This window comes from Pelophylax lessonae (assembly GCF_965119305.1).
Source record: "Pelophylax lessonae genome assembly, chromosome: 1".
Classification (NCBI taxonomy): domain Eukaryota; kingdom Metazoa; phylum Chordata; class Amphibia; order Anura; family Ranidae; genus Pelophylax; species Pelophylax lessonae.
Genome location: NC_138768.1, coordinates 704470098 through 704496547, shown reverse-complemented (window position 1 = coordinate 704496547; position 26450 = coordinate 704470098). Strand labels below are relative to the sequence as shown.

General features: G+C 40.4%; 1 protein-coding gene across 2 annotated transcripts in view; it reads left to right on the top strand.

The window, feature by feature from the left end:
- The window catches only part of GPM6A (glycoprotein M6A), a 445719-nt gene that overhangs the window by 415028 nt on the left and 4241 nt on the right, over window positions 1–26450 (top strand). For both annotated transcript variants that reach the window (XM_082265960.1, XM_082265959.1), the window contains exon 6: window positions 1914–1979. In XM_082265960.1, coding sequence (XP_082122086.1) covers window positions 1914–1979 — 66 coding nt within the window. The remainder of the gene's footprint in view (window positions 1–1913; window positions 1980–26450) is intronic.

Here is a 26450-nt window from a genome sequence, read left to right as displayed (position 1 = left end):
TTACGATGCAATCTGTGACCCGTTTTGCCCCAGATAAATGTAATCACTGTATTTTGAAATTTTCGCAATTGATCCCTGAGTAATGGGATCGGCAATGCTCTAAAAAGATATAATAGTCTAGGGAGTATATTTATCTTAATTGAGTTTATTCTACCCAGCCAAGAGAGGTTATGCAAGGACCAGTCCGCCAATTCCCTCCCCAAGGATTGATAGATTGCTGTATAGTTCAACTTATGAAGATGTTCTATTCTGGAGGCCAGGTTTATACCCACATATTTAATGTGAGACTCACTCCACTCAAATTTAAAGGATGACTGCAGGTGAAGGATTAACAGAGACATTGAGAATAGAGGATTTTGCGAGGTTCACCTGTAGACCTGTAGACCCGAGATCTTTGCAAATTTGTCCAATAGAGAGCAAATGTTCGGTAGAGTAGTTGTGGGGGACGTGACAAATAAAAGCAGATTGTCTGCGAAAAGAGCACACTTGTGCTCCCTGGACTGTTTTTTGAGTAACGAGCCATTGGGAGTATGGATGAATGTATGAACTGTACCCGAAGTGACTGTATGCTGGTAATCAGAGGAAGCTCAACAAGTCATCACACAGCAAGCCCTACAGGGACAGTGCTACATACTATTTACAGCCTATAGTCAAATGATATTTGATTACATTGTTCTTAACATCAATGTAAAAATTCTCCTTGCATTACTTTTGTAACCCTTCTAAGTGATATTCTAACGCTGTACCTGTACAATGTATCTTTTGTGTTACCTTTTTAAAAATTCCTAATAAAACAAATTGAAAAAAAAAAAAAAAAACACTGAACAAGCTGCAAAGGAATCAATACTTCCTTAAACAAATTACTGTTTGAAGATTTCTAAATATGTACCACAACACAATTTTTTTTTTTCTTGTAAATGAATACAACTTTGTGTTTGGAGACAGCAAAACACTACAAATTAAGGCTAAAATCTCAGCATAAGATTCCTTTCATACAGTCATCATCTGATCAGTCACATTTTTTTAAAGAAAAAGTGCATTCAGTTTATCAGTTTACTATAGATTTAATATCTGTTTTCAATTCAGTTTAGTTTACATCAGTTTTTGCATCTGCCTGCCAAAATCCTAACAACCATGACTCATCCCTGCTGTCAGCTGGGGATTCCTGGCAGACAGCAGAATGTAAACAAAGGAGCTGTCAATAAAAAAAGACCCACAAAACAATGTAGGGATCCCCTCAATCAAAACCAGGCCCTTCAGGTATGGTATACATTTTAAGAGTCATTTAAAGAGCAAACAGCTTGACACCCCAGGAAGGGGGATGAGGGAGGGGGTACAAGCATGCAGCCCTCTACCCTCCTGAACAATACCAGGCTACATGCTGTCAAGGTGCCAGGTGCAGTCCCTGCATTAAGGTAAAAAACTCTTCAGTATGTTTAGCGCCCCTTCATACAACCCCCACCTTTATATTTACCTGAACTCGACCAAAATCCAGCATCCTGCTTGTCTGTAGCGATTCTCTCCTCTTCTCCCTGCTCTCACAGGCTATGCTGAGAGCAATGGGAGCCATTGGTTCCCACGGTTGTCAGTCAAATACTGTGATGAGGGGGATGGGACAGAGCCTCATTGTCTCTGTCTATAGACACAGTCAGTGGAGCTCGGGATCGAGAAGAGCAGGTCCAGGACTGCTCTGTGCAATTCCATTGCACAGATCAGGTAAGTATAACACGTTTGTTATTTTAAAAGAAAAAAAAAATGACTTTACAAATGCTTTAAGTCCTGGTTTAATAGGGCATGCAGACTGTCTGTATCTGTCAGGTGTGCTTTAGTTTAGTTGTAGACACTATTACATTTGTTTTCTTTGTCTATGTATATTACATTGTATGCGTTATTACTGTTCTTTTTCTCTGCAGCTGAACATGACGTTCCATCTCTTTATCGTTGCCTTGGCTGGTGCTGGAGCTGCAGTTATTGCTATGGTAAGGGCAACCATTTGATGAAGCTACAAAAAAATTATTCCGTATCAGCTAATCTTGTTTAATATTAACATTTTTAATACACAGCATATTTTTATATTGTATGACAAATGTAAGTTTCGATTTTTTTTTTTTTTAAATCATAAAATGGTTTATTGATAAAAGTTGTATGATAAAGATAAAAAAAAAAAAAAACATTTTTAGAGTGACCACAGCATGATACAATGAAAGTAGATATTAGTTGTAATACCCACAAATAAAACATTTTTCAAGCATCAAAATAAACACAGTGTACCAATGGACATGAGATGTACAAAAAATGATCACATCTCACCATGGAGTAGATAATACCGTACATTAACTGGGTAGAAATTAATAATGGAATTTGTGTATTCCCTGTCAAAGAAGGATCCTGTCCACTTCTAGATTGAGTGGGAACTTTTGAAATATTTATAATCACATTTTTAAATAATCCATGTTAAATTAGTTAAGACAGCTAACCCTTTTTTTTTTTTTTTAGATAAGGTAAATATTGCAGAGGAAACTTTACAGACGTGTTAGTATGTCCACTTAAGGCTGAACTCCAGATAGATAAAAATATAATGCAGCTCTGTATTTATTATTAATTGCAATACATTTTAGATATACTTTCTATTTATTATAAGCAATACAAATACCCGAAATTGACTTGATACCAGCCCCCCACAGTCCCTGTACAGCAGAGTTCAGACTAGGGGAAGGAGAAGCAGCATACAGAGCCAATCAGATGTGCTAGCTAGGATCATGCTGATATCATCATCTGACATCCTTTCAGCAAGAATTTCTCTGGAATGATGAGTACCTTAAATTTCCTGAAAAGATGCCCCAGCCTAGTGCAGGAATGTCTTCTCTGGAGATATAGGATGCTCATGTGCAAGATTTTAGTGGGAGGACTGTGATGTCACCCTCACTTAAGCACATGGGTGGAAGACAAGTGTAATGTAACTATGTAATGTATACAATCAAATCTTTTTATACATGGGAAAGGAACCCTGATCTATTAGGAGGATCTTACATTTTACAGCATGGTCTACTTTAACCTGACAACAACACTTAACCTGCACCCTAACATTTAATATATCACTTAAAGAGTAACACAACTTTTGTTGAAAAAAATCTCCTTTGTTACCTGAAAAAATAGATTTTTGTTTGACTATATCTTGTGCAGACTGATTCTAAGCAGGAAGGTCTTGTTCATTATATTCTCCAGTGTTCTGATGAGGAAAGTTGCAGTGCCTGCATCCTTTTAGATGTATTTAACCCTTAGGAAGTATCTCACCAAAACTGAAACTTGTTTTGCAAAGAATGCCTAAGGCTAGGTTCACACTTCTGCATGGAGCGGCTCACATCAGGGGTCCAGTGCATCCCTGTTCACAGTTTCAGGTTCGATTTCAGTCCGAATTTTTGGCTGAATTGGGACCTGAAACAGAGCAGAAGACGCACAGGACTGGAGACTTGTCAGAACTGGCAGATGGCTGAACTGGCAGAAGGCACGAGCAAACCTTTTTTTTTTTTAATCTTTTTTTTGGTCAGCGGTGGCGGTTGGTGTGGTGATTGATGATGGATCTACACGGGGGGACATTTATTTTTATTTTTTAAATAAAGCACTTGTCAAAAACTATCTGTCTTTTTTAAACTGCACATTTCTTTTGTGGTGAATGAGTAAGGGTACTATGTACCTCATACTCACATTCACATGAGGGAGGGCAACATCTGGGAGCCTCCTTGTTAAAGAGAACTTTTATATCCTGATAAGTTCCCCGCCCACAGACCCCCACAACCACCAGCCATGGTTGTGGGGAAAAGACCCTTGTCCCCAACAACATGGGGACAAGGTGCTTTGGAGGGGCTCAAGAACTCCCCCATGTCAAGGGCATGTGGCCTAATATGGTTCAGGAGAGGGGGGCGCTCTCTCATCCCCTTTCCTTGTATGTCGGGCTGCATGCTCGGATATGGATTTTGGGAGGGACCCCATGCTGCTTTTTTCCACATTTTTTAATTGCTGGAAATTGTTTTTTTTCTTTTTACTTTCAGCTGTCAACCCAGTACACATTCCACACATATCACTACTTAATTGCCACATGCATTTAATAATTTATTTCCTTCTTTTAATTTGAGTATTTGAGCGTTTTCAGCGTTTTGCAGTAAATATCGCAGAACGATATAGTGAATTGACAGTTACAGTATCACATGTGATATTTAGGCAAAATGTGTCCGGCCACCTAAATATTGCATGCAAGTTCCTTTTGTGAATGGAGCCCTCCTTCCCACTGACAAGTTCCCAGTAACATCATTGATTTTTTAAATTATTTATAAGGGGGTAAGGGGGTCTTCCCAGTGACCACAAGTGCAGGGAGCATTCCTCTCATTGACCATCATGTATCATAATTTGTAGATTTATTTTTAGAATGAGTTTCCAGAGACTGGAATGTTATTTCAAGGGTTCCTCTGTGATGAAAATGGTTGAAAAAGGCTGCTTGAAAGTGTAACTAAAGGCAAAACATTTTTTTTTATTTTGGATAGAGTAATGGAGGGATTTTTTTTGCCATTTTTGCCTATTGGGTAGATTTACCTTTACTTCCTATCCCATTTCCAAAACAGGAAGTGAAAAGCAATCCCCGCAAATTAAGGGAATCCATTGGGGGGTCCCTCAGGTCACCAGAACTAGTTGGACATTTAAACATTGGAAAATTTCCCCTTTATTCTTTTTTTGGGGGCAACCCAAAATTTGGGATTTTCTTTTCATTTTACTTTCAATGATAATGGTAAACAGGACAAATAGAGAGGACAAATCTCCCTAAGGAGGGCACAGACAGCAGTAAAAACCTAATAGGTTTTCTAATGCCTCTCCACTCTATCCAAAATGAAAAGAAAAAAAAAGTGTTTTCTTTAGTTATGCTTTAAGTAAATACAAAATATCCTTATAAATGTCAAATATTGAACTAAAATAGTATAAAAAATAACATACATATATTAATACCCTTCTTCCACCAATAAAAAAGGTCAACATTGTAGAAGAACAGTATTTATATCCAGTACTTAGCATAAATGAGTACACTCCAATAGGGATGATGGAACGGTTCGGGTCGACCATCGGTTCGACCCGAACATTGGCTGTTCGAAATTCAGCCGAATTCCAAACTTTTTGCTGTAAAAGTTCGGAATTCGGCAACCAGAACCGCCCAAAATGCAATGGGACAGGAACCTAAAAGCCAGTGATTGGACCAGAAACGTCAGGAAAAGCCAATTGAGGGGGCAGGAGTATGCTAGGAATGTGATTGGAGTGACTAGGGGGTCCAGAGGCCAATCAGTAGTGAATACACCTCCCAGTATATAACATAGCCCCGCCAAATCTCTAGCACTGTAATACAGGGGCTGTGGAAGCAGTTCTGTTACTTTTGCTGCAAAAGTGTCATTTAGCAATTATTAGTGTGAGGAAAGGGATATCTAGTGTAGTTAGGGTACTATATACCACTATAGTTAGATTCAAAAATATAGTTTCTGTAGGGAAAGTGTTAAGTGTCAGGGTGACCGTAATGTAGTTTAGGGGGAACTGACTCTGACTGCTATGCCAGGGTGACCGAACTCATCCATGTCAGGGTGACCACCAGAAGAAAAAGATTATTTTCCTTAGAATTATTAATAGAGCAGGGTTGTGGCTCCGCTCCTTTCACACCTGGGCGTTTTTGTTTCAGGCGTTTATTGGGCTTTTTTGTGGACATCTTTGGAGGCAGGCATGACATCTGAACTTCTGTGTAGGGGTATATATACACACACACATATATGTATATATATACACATACAAACATATAGGTGTGAAAGGAGCGGAACACCATCCATGCGCTAATTAAATAATTTGCAGGGATAGGGTTCCGCTCCTTTCACACCTATATGTGTTTATGTGTATATATATACATATATGTGTGTGTGTATATATACCCCTACACAGAAGTTCAGATGTCATGCCTGCCTCCAAAGACGCCCAAAAAATGCCTGAAAAAACACACTTGGGCGTTTTTGTTGCAGGCGTGTATTGGGCATTTTTTGGGCGTCTTTGGAGGCATTTTTTGGCCGTCTTTGGAGGACATCTGAACTTCTGTGTAGGGGTATATATACACACACACATATATATATATATACACATACACACATATAGGTGTGAAAGGAGCGGAACCCTATCCCTGCAAATTATTTAATTAGCGCATGGATGGTGTTCCGCTCCTTTCACACCTATATGTGTGTATGTGTATATATACATATATGTGTGTGTGTGTATATATACCCCTACACAGAAGTTCAGATGTCATGCCTGCCTCCAAAGACGCCCAAAAAATGCCCAATAAACGCCTGAAACAAAAACACCCAGGTGTGAAAGGAGCGTAGCCACATCCCTGCGCTATTCAAATTCTAAGAAAAATTATCTTTTTTTTCTGGTTCTGGACATGCTACAGAGCTGAAACTTCACAGGTACATGTTTTAGACCCCCCAGACACTAAATACAAAGAAATCTCATTTTTTTTCCAATAATTTTTTCAATAGAACTTTTTTTTGTGTGATTAATAGTCCCTGGGGCATGACCCAAAACCCTAGGCACTTTTTAGGGGCATTTATTGGGTTTTGGGGCTTCAAAATGGTGTTTTTTGATTACCGAAGTTCAGGTCCCATTGATTTCAATGGGGTTCTGGAATCCGGACCTGAACTTTCGGGAGTTCTGGCCGAACCGAACTTTTCTAAAGTTCGATTATACCTACACTCCAACAGATTTGTCAAAAAACCTTTAATTTCCTTTCAGAATCAACATTTTCTATGGGACACTATACTACAAAATACTCCCACAAATGCAGGCCATTGATTGTAACCAAGATCTGTTAATTTGTAGTGATGGACGAACATCTGATGGGACGGTTCGGGAACGCAATTGCGCGAACTCGCTTAAATGTTCGCGAACCACAGGTTCACGGCGGGTCCCATTCATTTTAATGGCAGGCGAACATGAAAAACCTCCAGGTCATATTTGCAGCCACAAAATACTTACTAGCTGTGCACACATAGTCCTACAACATGGACACTGACATACCAGCGAATCTGCGATCAACAAGCATTCTTTTTTTATCTGCAAAGTATCATCAATTCAGGAGCGCATGAAGGCCATGGAGGAGAGGCAACGCCAGGCTATGAAGGGGGTGCAGGAGATGATCCTGCTATTGGAAAAGTTGCCATAAAAAATATATTTATTTTTATTTTTTATAAGTTATATAAATCGTTTATACAGTTATAACGTGTATTTTGTTTTTTGTAATATTGCTCGGTTTTAGTGTAATAGCTTGGCCTAAATCAGCCAGAACTGACAGCAGCCGGTAAATTCATGTCAAATACATATAGGGTCCATTCACACATCTGTAAAATGGGTCCACATCCGTTCCACAATTTAGCGGAATGTTTACAGACCCATTGATTTTCAATTCCAGTCTGAAAAATAAGGCATTCACAGGATAAAGAAGTAAGTGTCAGCCAGTACAGGCCCCAAAAATTAGCCGATAGGCATTCACCTGACAGCAAAGAACTTTGTATTCTGTGGCTGGTGGTACATTAGGCATTCACAGGATACAGAAGTAAGTGTCGGCCATTACAGGCCCCAAACAGCCCACAGGCATCCACCTGACAGCAAAGAGCTTTGTATTCTGTGACTGGAGGTAGATTAGGCATTCACAGGATAAATAAGTGGCGGCCATTACAGGCCCCAAAAAATAGCCGACAGGCGGTCACCTGACAGCAAAGCACTTTGTATTCTGTGGCTGGAGGTACATTAGGCATTCACAGGATAAATAAGTGTCGGCCATTACAGGCCCCATAAATTAGCCACAGGTATTCGCCTGACAGCAAAGAACTTTGTATTCTGTGACTGGAGGTACATTAGGCATTCACAGGATAAATAAGTGTCGGCCATTACAGGCCCCAAAAAATTAGCTGACAGGCGTTCAGCTGACAGCTAATAACTTTGTGTTCTGTGGCTGGTGGTACATTTGGCATTCACAGGATACAGAAGTAAGTGCCGGCCATTAGAGGCCCCAAACATTAGCCGTCAGGCGTTCACCTGACAGCAAAGAACTTTGTATTCTGTGGCTGGAGGTACATTAGGCATTCACAGGATAAATAAGTGTCAGCCATTATAGACACCAAAAATTAGCCGACAGGCATTCACCTGACAGCAAAGAACTTTGCATTCTGTGGCTGGAGGTACATTAGGCATTCACAGGATAAATAAGTGTCGGCCATTACAAGCCCCAAAAATTAGCCGACAGGCAACCTGACAGCAAAGAACTTTGTATTATGTGGCTGGAGGTACATTAGGCATTCACAGGATAAATAAGTGTCGGCCATTACAGGCCCCAAAAATTACCCGACAGGTGTGCACCTGACAGCAAAGAACTTTGTATTTTGTAGCTGGTGGTACATTAGGTATAGAACATCCCGCTTCAATCTGTCATTTTGGGGGGTCCACTGGTCTATCACACCAGTTATAATACTTTTTTTCCAGTAACATTTGTCACTGTGTGTAGCAGAGGGAACGCAGCAAAACAGGCAAAATTTCTGCAGTACCCAAATACACTATTATGAAAGTATATTGTTATATAACACCCCGCTTCAATCTGTCGTTTTGGGGGGCCACTGGTATATCACACCAGTTATAATACTTTTTTATCCAGTAACGTTTGTCACTGTGTGTAGCAGAGGGAACGCAGCAAAATAGAAAAAAAATTCTGCAGTACCCAAATACACTATTATGAAAGTATATATAACACCCCGCTTTAATTTGTCATTTTTGGGGGGCGACTGGTATATCACACCAGTTATAATACTTTTTTCTAATTGCGTTTGTCACTCTTTGTAGTTGTAGTATCGCTGCAGAGCCGCTCACCAGTCACAATGCTGCACGATACAAATCCACTATAATATGCTTTCTATATTAGAAAGTATATTATAAGTGTATTATACCCCTATATATTGCACACCAAACAATAGTACACCTATATCAGTCCTTAAAGGGACTTTTTTGGACCTATTACCTAGCTATTTGTGTCACTAACAGTCTGTCCCTGCTCCACACAGCAACCTCTCCCTACACTGACAAAAGACAGAATGTAAAATGGCAGCCAGATCAGGTCTATTTATAAGGTAGGGGTTATGTCCATGTGCTGAAATGTCTCAATTGACTGTCCTGTACCACCTGATGGATGTGTCATGGGTCAAAGTACAATGTAAAGTTTGCCACGAACCGCAAGGCCATCTCTATTAATTTGCACACACAAAAAAGATAAATCAAGAGCATTTTGCAAAAATGAATACACCCAAATGAAAGTCTTGGTAGCAAAGCTAAATTTAAGATAACAATATCCTAATTAACAAGAATTGAACTACAGGTGAGTCTAATTATTCATTAAACAGGTGTCCAGCAGACAGTTGATTATAAAAGGGCATTACTTAACTAAGAAAACCCCTCCCATTTCATGCTGTCAGCAACGGCACCAAATGGAAAAGAAATGTCACAAGGCCTGAGAAAGAAAATAATTTCTTTACACAAGAAAGGTGAAGGCTACACGAAGATCAGCAAAGCTTTACTTATCAGTTAGAATACTGTAACAAAAGTGATACCAAAATTTAACAAAGATGGAACTGCAACCATCTCAGAGAGAGGTCCAGGCCATCCACATAAGTTAACACCTTGACAGGAGCGTCTTCTGATGAGAAGGGTTGAAGAAAATCACTATGCAAGTTCACTGCAGTTAGTTTAAGAAGTAGAAAGCCAAACTGGGATGAATACGGCATACACTGCAGAGGAATGGCATGCATAGATGCCGTCCATGAAGGAAGCCTCTCCTAAAGCCCATGCACAAAAAAGCCCACCTATAATTTGCTAGGGCCCATGCTGAAAAAGAAGAAGACTACTGGGACTCTGTACTCTGGAGTGATTGGACTAAGATAAATGTTTTTGGGACTGATGGCTTCAAAACTGTATGGTGTCTCAAAGGTTAGGAGTACAAAGAAAAATGCATGGTGCCTACAGTGAAACATAGTGGTGGCAGTGTCCTTCCGTGGGGCTGCATGGGTGCTGCTGGTGTCAGAGGGCTGCATTCCATTGATGGTATCATGAATTTACAGATGTACTGCTCTATATTGAAAGGGAAGATGCTACCATCACTCTGTGCCCTTGGCCATCGTGAGCTTTCCAAGATGACAATTATCCAAAACACACATCTAAGGCTCTGTTGCATTTCTGAAGAAGAAGAGGGGGAAATTGATTTAGTGGCCAAGTATGTCTATTGATCTGAACCCAATGGAAAACCTATGGGGAATTCTGAAGAGACAAGTTGAGCATCACTCTCCGTCCAACATTCAAGCTCTAAAAAAGCTTGTTCCTGAAGAATGGAAAACAATAGATGTTGCAGTATGTTGCCAACTTGTTCATTCCATACCTAGAAGACTTGGTGCTGTCATTACAATTCATGGAGGTCATACAAAATACTAGATGTAGTAGTTTTTGTTGGGGGATGTATTTATTTTTGCATCAACTAATTTGAGTAAATCTAAAAATGTTGTAATCTAAGTTATATTATTAATCTCATTTTTATGTAATGATCTAAACAAATGCCCTATAAAACTCAGTTTTGTCAACATTTTGGAAATTGTTCTTGTGTTCATTAAGATATTGATTACAACCTTACTTTTCAAAAGGGGGTGTACTCATTTATAGTGAGCACTGTATGTGTTTTTTTTATACTATTTTCATTCAATATTTGACATTTATAAAGATATTTTGTATTTACTTAATTTAACTTAGGTTGGCCATACATTATACAATTTTCCTATTTCAATTTCTTTGAGATTTACCTTCAACTTTGTAGTGCAGGGGCCTGCATGATTGCATACAAATTGAAAGTGTTTAGGTTTGACCTGATATTATATGGTTTTGGTAAATCAAAAGGAAAGTTGTTCAAGAAATTGAATAATGTATGGCCAGCCTTAGCTGTTTTTGATACACCACATTTGTCCTGTGAAAGCAGCTTCCCTTTGACTGGAATTTAAAGTGGAGTTCCACCCATTTTTAATAACTTGTATTACATAGATGTATGTAATCCCCTTTAAAACTAGTTTTACCAATGGAAACTTTTTTTTTTTTTGCTAGGAAATACCTTATTTTCTTCTTTATTCATCCTCTCCTCACTTCCGGGTCCGGCCGCCGATCGGCGATTACGTCATTCGGAGATTCGCAGGGGGTGCTGGGATGTATCTCATGGGATGAAATCTCGCATTATTACACAGGAGTCCTGAGTTGTACTGTATGCATTGGATTGAGGCCGTGCTCTGCCCTGCCTCTGCCCCGCCTCCTCTCAGTGAGCTCAGTGAGGATATAATGCTTTCAGTCCTCGCTCACTCCAGCCTCAATCCAATACATACAGCTCAGGACACCTGTGTAATAATGCGAGATTTCATCCCATGAGATACATCCCAGAACCCCCTGCGAATCGCCGAATGATGTAATCGCCGATCGGCGGCCGGACCTGGAAGTGAGGAGAGGATGAATAAAGAAGAAAATAAGGTATTTCCTAGCAAAAAAAAAAAAAGAAGTTTCCATTGGTAAAAGTAGTTTTAAAGGGGATTACATACATCTAAAGTTACTAAAATGGGTGGAACTCCACTTTAAGTCACCTTTTTTCTTTTGTATTAATACATATGCTGCAGGGACCGCAATGACTTGGCATATTTCAACGGTTTAAACCATTTAATTTCTTTATTAGCAATTAAAACTGAGAGGAGTTCAAATTCTTTTCTAGTGTATCCTTACCACTGTATATCACATGAGATAAAATACCGCATGGTTTCATGAGATAAATGCCACACGTTGTGGTATTTTAGTAGCGTTTTTTTGTGAATTGCAAAACAATTTTTGAAAAACGGTACAGTATGAGCCCTTTTTTACTACAAATGTTAAACAGGAAAATACCACTTCATGAATGGAGCCCAATATGATTTCTGCCACAACTATATATGCTGTTTTATTTGTATATTTACTATATTTTTTCCATGAAAGGGGAGTTACCCTTTAACACTTTGAACACTAACTTCATACTCCTGACCCTAACACTAACCTAAACCATCCCCTAACATTATCTTCTTCTACTCTAACTTAACCCTACATTAGCAAATTCACTGTATTGGGGTCCCAAAGCCACTGGTCCGAGATCAAGATCTAGGCACTATCAACTAAATATCGATAAGTGTAGTTTTGACTTTTTTGTCACAATTATTCCTAAAAAATATTTTTTACATTTCAATTCACAGAAAAAAAAAAAAATACTGTAGTCTTCTTGAATGCAATAAAATTTGAGTACATGAGATCCTTTTCCACAAAATATTTTCCATTAATAAATCAATATTTGTTAGAAAAGATCTCTGGCAAATATCAGTGATGAACTGCAAAGTGTCCTTTAACTGTTTGTCCTTTCCTAAAGTCAAATGGGTAACCAGGCACAGTTAAGGGTATACTGGCCTTCCTAGAAACCCATTATTGTGTTTTTATGATAATCATACCAGAGGATATTTCCATTTCTGTAAAATAAAATATAGTCTTGAACTCATTGCACATATTTAGGATATTCTTTCTGACATTTCCTTAAATACTTCAAACATTTTCCTCATAGCAAGGAAACACAAGGCTTGCCCTAAGCACTTTATCATCCTATCATCCTCATTCATCTAAGGCAGGAAATATTGATTTGTTCACCGTTCAGCATAGTTTTCAGTTCTCAGTTTAACATATCCATTTATTGTATAGAGGTTTTGTTGTAATTTTACAGTTTATAGAGTGGTTTTTCCAAGTTAAAAATGGCCTTTGCAAAGGCCACTAGTTCAGCTTACTGAATCACCACAAGTATGATCTCATTTTTTTGCCTGCAAAGCCTCTGGCTGTGGAAACTGATATGATAGTTAATCTATTTAGATTTAGTGGCACTGTATGAATACCGCTGCTAATGAGTGTAAGCAGAAGAATGACTGGGTCCATAGGGTGCTTGTGCATTTACTTGAAGGCTGTGGGTTCTACTACCCCAGGGGACATTGTGGTAGGTAGACATGTCTGTATTATTAAACTGAGTAGTCTTTGGCATGTTTCCTGCTTTGAAGTGGAGAGCCCATCTATAATAGTGTTTGGTCAATTTGTGTTAAAATAAAATAATTAAGGGTTTAAAGTATGTTAGCTGATCTTTTATGTGACCTTTTAGTACTTGATAAATGTAACAACTTCATTTTTAGAATAAAACACTGGTGTTCCCCAGTAACTGAATTAATAGAACAGCTCAGCAGTAGCTGCTCACTTTTAGGTTGTTTTTGTGTAACTCAAGTACTTTGTTAAAGTAGATGTAAACCCAATACTTTAATTCTAATAAAAGCTTTATCGTGTTAATATCATTTTGAAAGTAATTTTCAATATTTATAAATCTGCAACCTTCACAAAAATAGCTGGTAATGCTGCCATAAAGATCCTTGTTCAGGCATTCCAGGTTTTGCATGAAAACACTCTTTTCCTGTTTCACATTTGTGTTCCTGCATTGTCACCCTATCAGTCTGGCTTTTGAGGCTACAAATGCCTGTTTTAACACACATTATGTAGGCATGTAACTATTGTCACCCTCAGGTAACTGAGTGAGAAATGCCTTGCGGTTATTATTATTATACAGGATTTATATAGCGCTAACAGTTTGCGCAGCGCTTTACAATGTGGGGGAAGACAATACAGTACAGTACAATTTAATACAGGAGGAATCAGAGGGCCCTGCTCGTTAGAGCTTACAATCTAGAAGTGAGGGTCAAGTGAAACAAAAGGCAGTAACCGAGGGGGATGGGCAGATGGATAAAATGGAGGTAGAGTTGTTAGGTGTGGGTAGGATAGGCTTCTCTGAAGAGGAGGGTTTTCAGAGATCGCCTAAAAGCTAATAGAGTAGGAGATAATCGGACAGATAAGGGTAAGGAGTTCCATAGGATTGGAGAGACTCTGGTAAAGTCCTGGAGGCGAGCATGGGAGGAGGTGACAAGGGAGCTAGAGAGCAGGAGGTTTTGAGAGGAACGTAGAGAGTGATAAGGTTGGTATTTTGAGACTAGGCTAGTGATGTCGTTGGGGGCTAAGCTGTGGATGGCTTGGTAAGATGTTGTTAGTATTTTGAATTTGATTCGTTGGGTGAGCGGAAGCCAGTGGAGGGCTTGACAGAGAGGAGCGGCGGACACTGAGCGATTGGTAAGAGGGATGAGTCTGGCGGTTGCCACTAGAGTAAATATTGATTTAACAGCAATAAAGTCTTCTTTATTTCCATAGGTGTTTTTTTTAACAAGAACTGATGTTTTTTTTTTTATTATTATTAAAATTGTAGTCTGTTTTTAGTTTTAGCGGCAATCCTATTAAAAATGAAAATAAAATACTTTTTCCCCATATTTCACAGTATTAGTCAATCTTTATGTAGCAATTATAAGAGATCTAGAAGAATATGAAGTGGGAAATATACTTTATATGTCAGGAACAGATGTCAACCCCTAACAAACATGTCTGGTGGAGATGTGATGCCTTCTGCACTAACATGTGATGGCTTGGCTGTAATTTACAGCTCCTCAGCTCCCAAGGCTGTTTATTACAAAGCTTAGCTAACCCACCTCCCTTACATCAATAAAAGTCATGGGCATTATGTGCTGAGGAAGCCCTACATGCATGCATGTCTGCCTAACGATGTGGGGGTCACTGATGCAAGAAACCATTTCAAAGTCATTTTTCAGCAATAGTAGGAAGCTTGGTGATTTTCTGAATATTTGTTGTCAGATGTAGAGCTGGATACACATGGTTACTTTTTTTTCATTCAGCCAGCAGACTGAAAAACAAAAAACAGATTCCTGCATGCAGACAAGTGAGTAGGATCCAGGAATCCCCCCAGCAGGGACATTGTATTCTGACAGGGGGGACTCTCCACTGTCAAAATACACTATTCGACACTGCGGCCGATTGGCTGCAGCTGCCGATTTAAGAAGGTTTTCCAGGAGGTTTGTTCTAATGAAGGTCTATGGGTCTAAACGTGTACGATTTGGGGCTGATCTGAGGTCTTAAGGTGTATGAACTGGGGCCTATCTAAGGTCTGAAGGTTAAGCGAAGAGCCAATAGGGTAAATTAGGGATACGGGTACCAACATTCCAAAAATAAATTTGTACATGAGAAAAAGAGGAGATTGATTCCCCGATTAACACATCTCCAAAAGAACAAAGCAGGATTTTCTAGGTACCTTAGGTATGTAAATGTATACAAAGAATATATTTATAAAAATGTATTTTTATTAAATACATTTCAATTAAAACCATTAACGCAGTGTCTACATCCAGCAATTCATTCAAGATACACATACATCAAAATATAGCCACTCAGGCAATTGATCTATTTACAGAGAGTAGACGTCCACTGTGGCCAAAGGTCCCATCAAATAAGGCACTCTCCCCGGTGGACACAGGGGAAGATAACCTTGAAAGCAGTATACAGTAGCTTACACCGTACTTACACATTGAGCCAGGGTGGCATCTCACAGAGCTTCTTGTACAGCCGTGATCTTATTCCTACTGGATTTTTGGGAGGTTAGTGGAGTTGTTTGCTTTTATACCAACTCATGACAGGGTTATTATTTGCTTTTTGCTCCATCATTTTTCTAATTGCATCGATCTGCCTTTTGCCCTGGACAGGGTTATAGTACCTTGTCCAAAACTACACCCTGGTTAACAGACATATAGCTATACTGCTTTCAAGGTTATCTTCCCCTGTGTCCGGCGGGGAGAGTGCCTTGCTTGATGGGACCTTTCGCCACAGTGGACGTCTGATACACCCCCCTTCTATGAGTGATTGTAACTACTATCCTCCTGAAGAAGAAGTCAATGATCTGCAAAACATGTTGGGGACTATTATAAAGTATCACGGAAGGCTGTATGTTGTTACACCTTTTTATGTGTATATTCATATTTACATTTTTCTACTCTCTGCAAATAAATAAATTGCGTGGCTATATTTTGAAGTATATGTATCTTGAATTAATTGCTGGATGTAGACACTGTGTTAATGATTTTAATTGAAATTTATTTAATAAAAATAATTTTTTTATATATATATATATATATATATATATATATATATATATATATATATATATATATATATGTACATCTCCTCCCTTCCGGGACTGGGCTGCAGGGCAGTATTCCAGCATAATAATGACCCCAAACACACCTCCAAGATGACCACTGCCTTGCTAAATAAGCTGAGGTTAAAGGTGATGGACTGGCCAAGCATGTCTCCAGACCTAAACCCTATTGAGCACCTGTGGGGCATCCTCAAACGAAAGGTGGAGGAGCGCAAGGCCTCTTACATCCACCAGTTCCATGATGTCATCATGGAGAGGTGGAAGGGGACTCCAGTGGCAACCTGGTGAACTCCATGCCAAGAGGGTTCAGTGCTGGAAAATAATGGTGGCCACACAAAATATTGACGCTTTGGACCCAATTTGGACATTTTTACTTAGGGGTGTACTCACTTTTGTTGTCAGTGGTTTAGACATTAATGGCTGTGTGTTGAGTTATTTTGAGGGGGACAGCAATTTATACTTTTATACAAGCTGTACACTCACTACTTTACATTGTAGCAAAGTGTAATTTCTTCATTGTTGTCATTGTTGTTGAAAATATATAATAAAATATTTACAAAAAAGTGAGGGTGTACTCACTTTTGTGAGATACTATATATATATCTATATATATATATATATATATATATATATATATATATATATTGTGACAGGAAGTCAGGTAAATCTATGGGTGTTGTCACAGACGGGAGATACATTTCTGCTTGGTTTAGACAATTCACCAATTACTATCAGGTGTCAGCTGCAGAGGTAGGCAGGAAGATGTACGGAAGTTGAAAAAACTTTCAGCTGTTCAGAATGAGGCAATTAAGGCCTCTATAATTTGTCCAAAGGAAGTCTATTGATTGCTGCCTCCTGAGGCTGTGTGAGCTGGGGAGAGCAGTCAGATGAGAGACTTCTAAAGGTGAGGTGTTGAACTTTTTCTGTGTAAAGAAAAACACAAATGGACATTTGAGTGACTGCTGTAGGATCAGCAGTGTCTGCCCAACAGTAGGTTGGGAAGACTCCTTAGGTAGGTTCCTGTGTGTGAGAAGGTAGACGCCCACAGCGGCCAGGATTTATTTTGTGTTTTATTTCGATTTTTTGATGTTTTTGCTGCATGCACTTGTTTGAAGAAATTGGAAGAATAAACCATAAACTGTTGTTTTCAACCACTCCTCGGCTATCTCCCTGTGTGACGAACCCCCCCAAAGGGGTCATCCACACCCGCTACCGAGCTAATCCCTCACATATGGTGGAGTGCCGCGGGCAGTTAAAGTAAACCCAAAATGGAGGAGATACTGAAACAACTGATTATATCGAATGCAGCTCAACAGCAGGCAAATGCGGATTTTCAACGGAGCTTTGCAGCTCAACAACAGGCTCACCAAGAGAGCATTGCAGCTCAACAACAGGCTCACCAAGAGAGCATTGCAGCTCAACAACAGGCTCACCAAGAGAGCATTGCAGCGCAACAACAGGCTCACCAAGAGAGCATGGCAGCTCACCGAGAGGCCATTGTAGGCTTGGAACAGAGACAACAGCAGCAAATGGAGGCCATTGTGAAACAACTTCAGAGACAGCAGACCGAGGCTGGGAGTCAGGCCAGTAACATACCGACTTTTTGGGTAAACCACTTATTGCCAAAGATGACTGCAGATGAGGACCCTGAGATGTTTCTGACCACGTTTAAAAGAACAGCGGAGAAAGAGAGTTGGCCTAAAGAACAGTGGGCTGGACTAGTGGCCCCCCTATTATCTGGAGAAGCCCAAAAGGCATATTTTGACTTGGAACTTGCAGATGCAAAAAACTATGATCGATTAAAAGAGGAAATATTGGCACGTTTTGGGGTAACCTTGGATATCCGTGCTCAGCGGGTCCACAATTGGAGTTATCAGCTGAAGAAGCCACCCCTGTCGCAGATGTATGACCTCATCCATTTGGCTAAGAAATGGCTGCAGCCAGAAATTCTGTCCGGACCAAAAATTTTGGAGCGAGTAGTCATGGACAAATTTCTTAGGTCTCTTCCTAACACCCTGCAGAAATGGGTGAGCCATGGTGGTCCGGAAACTGCAGACAAATTGGTAGACCTGGTCGAAAAGTACCTAACAACGGAGAATTTGACCTCTTTTCCCAGAGATGCACAGACTTTTCACCCCAAGACCAGACCCTCCCCACCTATAAGTAAGACAGCGTCAGAGGATGGGGGTGGAGAGAGGATCCAAAGAGCAACTAGAGGTATTAGCAGGACTACTACTAATGTTTGGCGAGAGCGGCCTGGAAGACCCATCCCACAGGAGAGGACCGGAAGGTTGATTTGTCACCGTTGCCGGGAAGAGGGACATGTAGCAGCGGTTTGCCCAGAGGATGATGAACCCATGCATTGTGACTTTCTGCAAGAGAGACGACAGTCCCTGTTTGCAACCACATACACTGCAGTAAAGGGGAATGAGAAACCTTTATATAGAATGTGTTTAGATGGTAAAGATGTTGTGGTATTGTTGGATTCAGGTAGCCTGGTCACCTTAGTGAGAAGTGATCTAGTGGTGAAAAAAACTTACATCCTAGGAAAATGGCTGTAGTTTGTGTACATGGGGACACTCCAGAATATCCGGTGACTACAGTTACTTTTGAAACATCCCTCGGTATCTTGTGTCACAAAGTGGGTTTAGTTCCCAAACGGCCACATGACGCCATTGTGGGAAGGGATTTCTCAAAGTTCTGGGAACTCTGGGATTGCCCAGATTCCCCAGTAGGTGGTTCTTCTGAGCCTGAAACATCTACTCCAGAATCCTCTAACTGGGAGGATTATCCTGAATTTCCGTGCTCAGTCTTAGCAAACACCAGTCCCTAGGGAGGAGCCTGCTATCTCAGAAGAGGAACAGCGGCTGTTAAGGTTGGATGACCTTAAGGTGCACCGAGAAAATTTTATCACTGAGCAATTGAGGGACCCCATGTTGCTAAGAGCCCAGGAGAATGTAGTGAAGATAGATGGGGAGTTAGTTAACCCTGACGAGAGGATTGCCCTCCCTTACTTCATTGTTGAAAGGGACCTCTTATATCGAGTGTCACAGAGGATAGAGGACACAGTTGAGCAACTGGTAGTGCCTAAACCGTACCGCAAGATGGTTTTGGAACTGGCCCATGGGCACATTCTTGGGGGACATTTGGGAGCAGAAAAAACCTGGGAGAGAATCACCCAGAGATTTTATTGGCCTGGGATCATTAAGCAAGTGGAATTGTACTGCTCTTCCTGTCCAGTGTGTCAGATTAATGCACCCGTGCCCCATTTCTGCAGTCCGTTGGTACCCCTGCCCATTATCGAGATCCCTTTTGAGAGGATCGCCATGGATTTGGTTGGGCCCTTACTGAAGTCCACTAGAGGGCACCAGCACATCTTGGTAATAATGGATTATGCCACCCGTTACCCAGAAGCAATTCCTCTCCGAAATACCTCTGCTAAAACCATAGCCAAGGAGTTATTTCAAGTTTTCAGCTGGGTGGGTCTTCCTAAGGAAATCCTAACTGACCAGGGCACCCCGTTTATGTCTAGGGTGACAAGAGAACTTTGTAAACTCCTGAAAGTGACCCAATTACGTACCTCAGTATATCACCCTCAAACAGATGGGTTAGTGGAGAGGTTTAATAAAACTTTAAAACAAATGTTGTGGAAGGTGGTGGATAAAGACGGAAAGAATTGGGATTATCTGCTCCCTTATCTGATGTTTGCCATAAGAGAGGTTCCCCAATCATCCACGGGGTTCTCTCCGTTTGAGCTGCTGTATGGGAGGCACCCCCGGGGCCTATTGGACATTGCCAGGGAAACATGGGAGAGTGAGAGTTCCCCTCATCGAAGTGTGATTGAGCATGTGGCACAAATGCAAGATAGAATTGCCCAAGTGATGCTGATTGTGAAGGTACATTTAGCCCAAGCCCAGTTGGCTCAACAAAGGATTTACAATTGTGGGGCCCAGGTCCGTTCTTTTGCACCTGGTGATAGGGTGTTGGTGTTGGTCCCCACAGTCGAAAGTAAATTCCTAGCCAAATGGCAGGGTCCCTATGAAGTGTTGGAGAAAATAGGGGTGGTGAATTATAAAATTAGCCAACCGGGAAGACGAAAACCTGAGCAGCTCTATCACGTGAACTTGTTAAAACCATGGAAGGATAGAGAGTCCTTGGTCGCTGAGACTATCTGATTTTCTGCTCCATTTAACCTGGCTGTCCCTGAAGTTGGGATAGCAGAGACTATGTCAAAAATTCAGAAACAGGAGGTTAAAGAATTTGTGCTCCGTAATAGGGAGAAGTTTTCAGACGTGCCAGGTTGGGTCTCTGGAGTTAAACATGACATCATCACCACACCAGGGGATAAGGTCAAGTTAAAGCCTTATAGAATTCTAGAAGCCCGGCGAGAGGCCATTCGCCAGGAAATAAAAAAAAATGCTTGAGTTGGGGGTGATAGAAGAGTCAAATAGTGATTGGTCCAGTCCCATTGCCTTAGTGCCCAAACCAGATGGAAGTTGGCGGATTTGTAATGATTATCGCCAACTGAATAAAATCACTAAGTTTGACACCTATCCTATGCCCCGCATAGATGAACTAATTGATCGCCTAGGCACTGCCCGGTACATGAACACATTAGACCTTACCAAGGGTTATTGGCAAATTCCTCTCTCGGGGGCGGCCAGGGAAAAAACAGCATTTGTAACTCCAGACGGATCTTTCCAATATCGGAGGATGCCTTTTGGGTTGCAGAATGCTCCTGCCACATTCCAACGCACCATGGATAAGACCCTTCGGCCTCATCAAGCCTATGCTGCTGCATACCTCGATGACGTGGTCATTCACAGTGAGGATTGGGACTCACACTTATCAAAAGTTCAGGCTGTGTTGGATTCCATCTGGAAAGCTGGGTTTACAGCCAATCCAAAAAAATGTACCATTGGGCTAGAAGAGGCGAAGTATCTGGGATATACCATTGGTAGAGGTCTAATCAAGCCCCAAATAAACAAAGTTGAGGCTATTAAGGATTGGTCACGTCCCACCAACAAGAAACAGGTTCGTGCATTTTTGGGGATTGCAGGTTATTATCGCCGTTTTATTCCCCATTTTGCCTCACAGGCTGCTTCCCTGACCAATTTGACCAAAGGGAATGAGTCTGTCATGATCAAATGGACTCCCGAGGCAGAACAGCTTTTCAGGCTTTAAAACAGGCCTTATGTAGTCAGCCAGTTTTAAAGTCACCTGATTTTTCACGAGACTTTGTGGTAACGCATCGCCCCGATGTTCAAATGGGGAATGCAGATGGTTTGTCCCGAGCACATGCGTGCCTGGCAACCTGTGTCCCAACCCTAGGGTTGAAACAAGAGGGGGGGGGGGTATGTGACAGGAAGTCAGGTAAATCTATAGGTGTTGTCACAGACGGGAGATACATTTCTGCTTGGTTTAGACAATTCACCAATTACTATCAGGTGTCGGCTGCAGAGGTAGGCAGGAAGGTGTACGGAAGTTGAAAAAACTTTCAGCTGTTCAGAATGAGGCAATTAAGGCCTCTATAATTTGTCCAAAGGAAGTCTATTGATTGTGGCCTCCTGAGGCTGTGTGAGCTGGGGAGAGCAGTCAGATGAGAGACTTCTAAAGGTGAGGTGTTGAACTTTTTCTGTGTAAAGAAAAACACAAATGGACATTTGAGTGACTGCTGTAGGATCAGCAGTGTCTGCCCAACAGTAGGTTGGGAAGACTCCTTAGGTAGGTTCCTGTGTGTGAGAAGGTAGATGCCCACAGCGGCCAGGATTTATTTTGTGTTTTATTTTGATTTTTTGATGTTTTTGCTGCATGTACTTGTTTGAAGAATTTGGAAGAATAAACCATAAACTGTTGTTTTCAACCATTCCTCGGCTATCTCCCTGTGTGACGAACCCCCCCAAAGGGGTCATCCACACCCGCTACCGAGCTAATCTCTCACAATATATATATACACACATCCATATATAATTATATACACAGTGCCTTAAAAAAGTATTCATACCCCTTGAAATTTTCAAAATTTTTGTCATGTCACAACCAAAAACTTAAATGGATTTAATTGGGATTTTCTGTGATAGACCAACACAAAGTGGGACATAATTGTGAATCGGAAGGAAACTGATAAATGGTTTTCAAATTTTTTTACAAATATCTGAAAAGCGTGGCATGCATTTGTATTCAGCCCCCCTGAGTCAATATTTCGTAGAACCGCCTTTCCCTGCAATTACAGCTGTAAGTCTTTTTGGGGATGTCTCTACCAGGTTTGCCCATTTAGAAACTGAAATTTTTGCCAATTCTTATTTGCAAAATACTGTAGCTTAAGCTCTGTCAGTTTGGATGGAGAGCGTCTGTGAACAGCAACTTTTAAGTCTTGCCACAGGTTCTCAATTGGATTTAGGCCTGCACTTTGACTGGTCATTCTAACATATGAACAGGCTTTATGTTTAGGGTCGTTGTTCTTCTGGAAGGTAATCCTCTGCCCCAGTATCAAGTCTATTGCAGACTCTATCAGGTCTTCTTCTAAGGTTTCCCTGTGTTTTGGATCCATCCAAAGAACTGTATCCAAAGAATCCAAAAGAAAAGAATCCCCACAACATGATCCTGCTGCCTGTTTCATGGTGGGGATGGTGTGTTCAGGGTGATGTGCAGTGTTAGTTTTCCACCACACATAGTGTTTTGCTTTTAGGCCAAAAAGTAAAATTTTGGTCTCATCTGACCAGAGCACATTCTTCCACATGTTTGCTGTGTTCCCACATGGCTTCTCGCAAACTTCAAACTGAACTTCTTTTGGCTTTCTTTCAACATTGGCTTTCTTCTTGCCACTATTCCATAAAGGACAGATTTGTGGAGTGCACGACTAATAGTTGTCCTGTGGACAGATTCTCCCACCTGAGCTGTGGATCTCTGCAGCTCCTCCAGAGTTACCATGGGCCTCTTGGCTGCTTCTCTTATTAATCCTCTCCTTGCCCGGCCTGTCAGTTTAGGTGGACGGTCATGTCTTGGTAGGTTTGTAGTAGTGCCATACTCTTTCCATTTTCGGATGATGGATTCAACAGTGCTCTGTGAGATGTTCAAAGCTTGGGATATTCTTTTTAAACCTAACCCTGCTTTAAATTTCTCCACAACTTTATCACTGACCTGTCTGGTGTGTTCCTTAGCCTTCATGATGCTGTTTGTTCACTAAGGTTCTCTAACAAACATCCAATGGCTTCACTGAACAGCTGTATTTATACTGAGATTAAATTACACACAGGTGGACTCTATTTACTTATTAGGTGACTTCTGAAGGCAATTGGTTCCACTAGATTTTAGTTAGGGGTATGAGAGTGAAGGGGCTGAATACAAATGCATCCCACACTTTTCAGATATTTATTTGTAAAACAAATTTGAAAATCATTTATCATTTTCCTTTCACTTCATAATTATGTGCCACTTTGTGTTGGTCTATCACATAAAATCCCAATAAAATACATTTATGTTTTTGGTTGTAGCATGACAAAATGTGGAACATTGCAAGGGGTGTGAATATAACCAAAATATATCTATACACAATAACCATGTATATTGATGTGATAGTGATGAAAAACCAAAAATGATTTCCAAATATAAAGTTGATCAGTGAACAAAAAGTCCCATAAAATTCAACCTTGATGTGAATCAAACAAATAATACATAAAAAAATGAATTTCCTTAAAAGTTATGGTGATGATAACAAAAATATGGGTGAAGAGTCCAATAACAAATCGTTAAAGTGATTAAGTGTTCCCTCCACCTGGTGAAATGCCTCCTTACCCGGCGGAAAAAAGGTAAGTGCCTGATAAACAATTCCTGTGAAGGTAATATCTGTATCCTAGTATCCACCTGCCAAACGTGCACAGTCACACCGGTGATAAAGCTGATGCAAGCCTCTTACCAGATAATAGAGAAAAACAGCCTCTAAATCGGTAGATGACGCTGTAGGCACTCTATTTATCCTTTTGAAGTGTGAATGGATGGCTCGCACTTGTTCCCATATATCAAACAAAGGTGGCTTCTCGGTGTCTTTATATAAGCGTAAATGCTTCCCACGGTATTCCAGTAAAATACATGTAAGGCATAAAGAGGACTAATGGTGCATTACCTTTTTATAAGGTTTTATTTAGAAACCAGATTGCACTTACATTTGCATGGGTAGTTTCGAGCAGGAAAATACTTTAATTACAGGCAGAGGATCTCTGTTGCACCTCGGGTCCGGCTGCAGCACGGACACCGAGTGACGTAATGACGGCACGCCTCCCTACTGACGCGTTTCCTCCAATAGGGCTTCGACTGAGATGGGAGAGATCTCCCATCTCAGTCGAAGCCCTATTGGAGGAAACGCGTCAGGAGGGAGGGGTGCCGTCATTATGTATTTTTAACATGTATTTTACTGGAATACCGTGGGAAGCATTTACGCTTATATAAAGAGACCGAGAAGCCACCTTTGTTTGATATATGGGAACAAGTGCGAGCCATCCATTCACACTTCAAAAGGATAAATAGAGTGCCTACAGCATCATCTACCGATTTAGAGGCTGTTTTTCTCTATTATCTGGTAAGAGGCTTGCATTAGCTTTATCACCGGTGTGACTGTGCACGTTTGGCAGGTGGATACTAGGATACAGATATCATCTTCACAGGAATTGTTTATCAGGCACTTACCTTTTTTCCGCTGGGTAAGGAGGCATTTCACCAGGTGGAGGGAACACTTAATCACTTTAACGATTTGTTATTGGACTCTTCACCCATATTTTTGTTATCACCATAACTTTTAAGGAAATTCATTTTTTTATGTATTATTTGTTTGATTCACATCAAGGTTGAATTTTATGGGACTTTTTGTTCACTGATCAACTTTATATTTGGAAATAATTTTTGGTTTTTCATCACTGTCACATTAATATACATGGTTATTGTGTATAGATATATTTTGGTTATATTCACATCACATTGAAAAGCGCACCATCACATTTAAACACAATCATTTTTTCATATTCTGGTTGCAGCCTTTCACACAATCAGCACACCCTTTTCTTTCCCAATTATATACATATATACATGCACACGCACACAAATGTTTTGCTTTTCATTTCTATTTTAAACTGAATGGGTTGTTTTACAAGGTGAGGGATTATATATGCTTTAACTATAACAGGTGATAAATGTGTTGCAAACTCTCCTCCTCAAACTGTCAAAATCAAAAGACTGGATTCACACCTTTCCATACGTGTTTTAATGCATTTTTTATGCATGTTATGATCAGTCAGTCATCAATAGGTTACATCTAAGAGATAAAAACCGGATTATGCTCAACTAACTCTCAAGTAAATGTGAAAAAAAAAATTGTGCTCAACTCATTGAGCTAAATAGAAAAAGTTGATTGATTACAAAAACATTTACTGTATATAAAAGACATTGGTACCACATCTCACCAACACACTCATGCTGTTAAAAACCAAACAACCACCTCACTCACAATCTAGCTATATTAGCCAATAACCATACATTCCAAAAAATTAAAATGCATAGCACATTGTTACATCATTGGGTACATCAAGTTGAGCCCCTATAAGTGCAGTTTGGGAGGATTATGTTGCTCTTACCCACAGTGCGAGGGGGGCGGTCAAAGCATTAATAGAAAAATCCCTAGCAAAACTATACAAGAATGAACTGTATTTTCTTAGCATAGCCAGTCAATTAACGCTACAAAAGCTTTGACAAGGGGCCCCCTCTAGACCACTGCAACATTTTGTGCATTTTATCCACACCGGTACCTACCACAGAGTCAGTTCCACTTACTAACACCAAGTTTTGATTTTGAACTATCCTATAATCTTCACAATGGAGGATTTATGATCTATGATCATCCACATATGTGAGAATTCAATCCATGAGCTGGAGAACCCTATATCCATTGGATCCTTAAGGATCACTAGTTCACTCTTTTCTCAGAGCTATGCATTTTAATGTTTTGAAACTTATGGTCATTGGCTAATATAGCTAGATTGTGAGTGAGGTGGATGTTTGGGTTTTAACAGTATGAGTGTGTTTGTGAGATTTGGTACCAATGTTTTTTCACATAGCAAGGTTTCCAGGCATATGGCCTCATGTGGGTCTGCCATTAGTACCGGAATCCTCTCCAGCCCATGTGAGCTGAGTCCCCAGGAGTGACAACTGAAGCAGCGACAACTCCGGCATC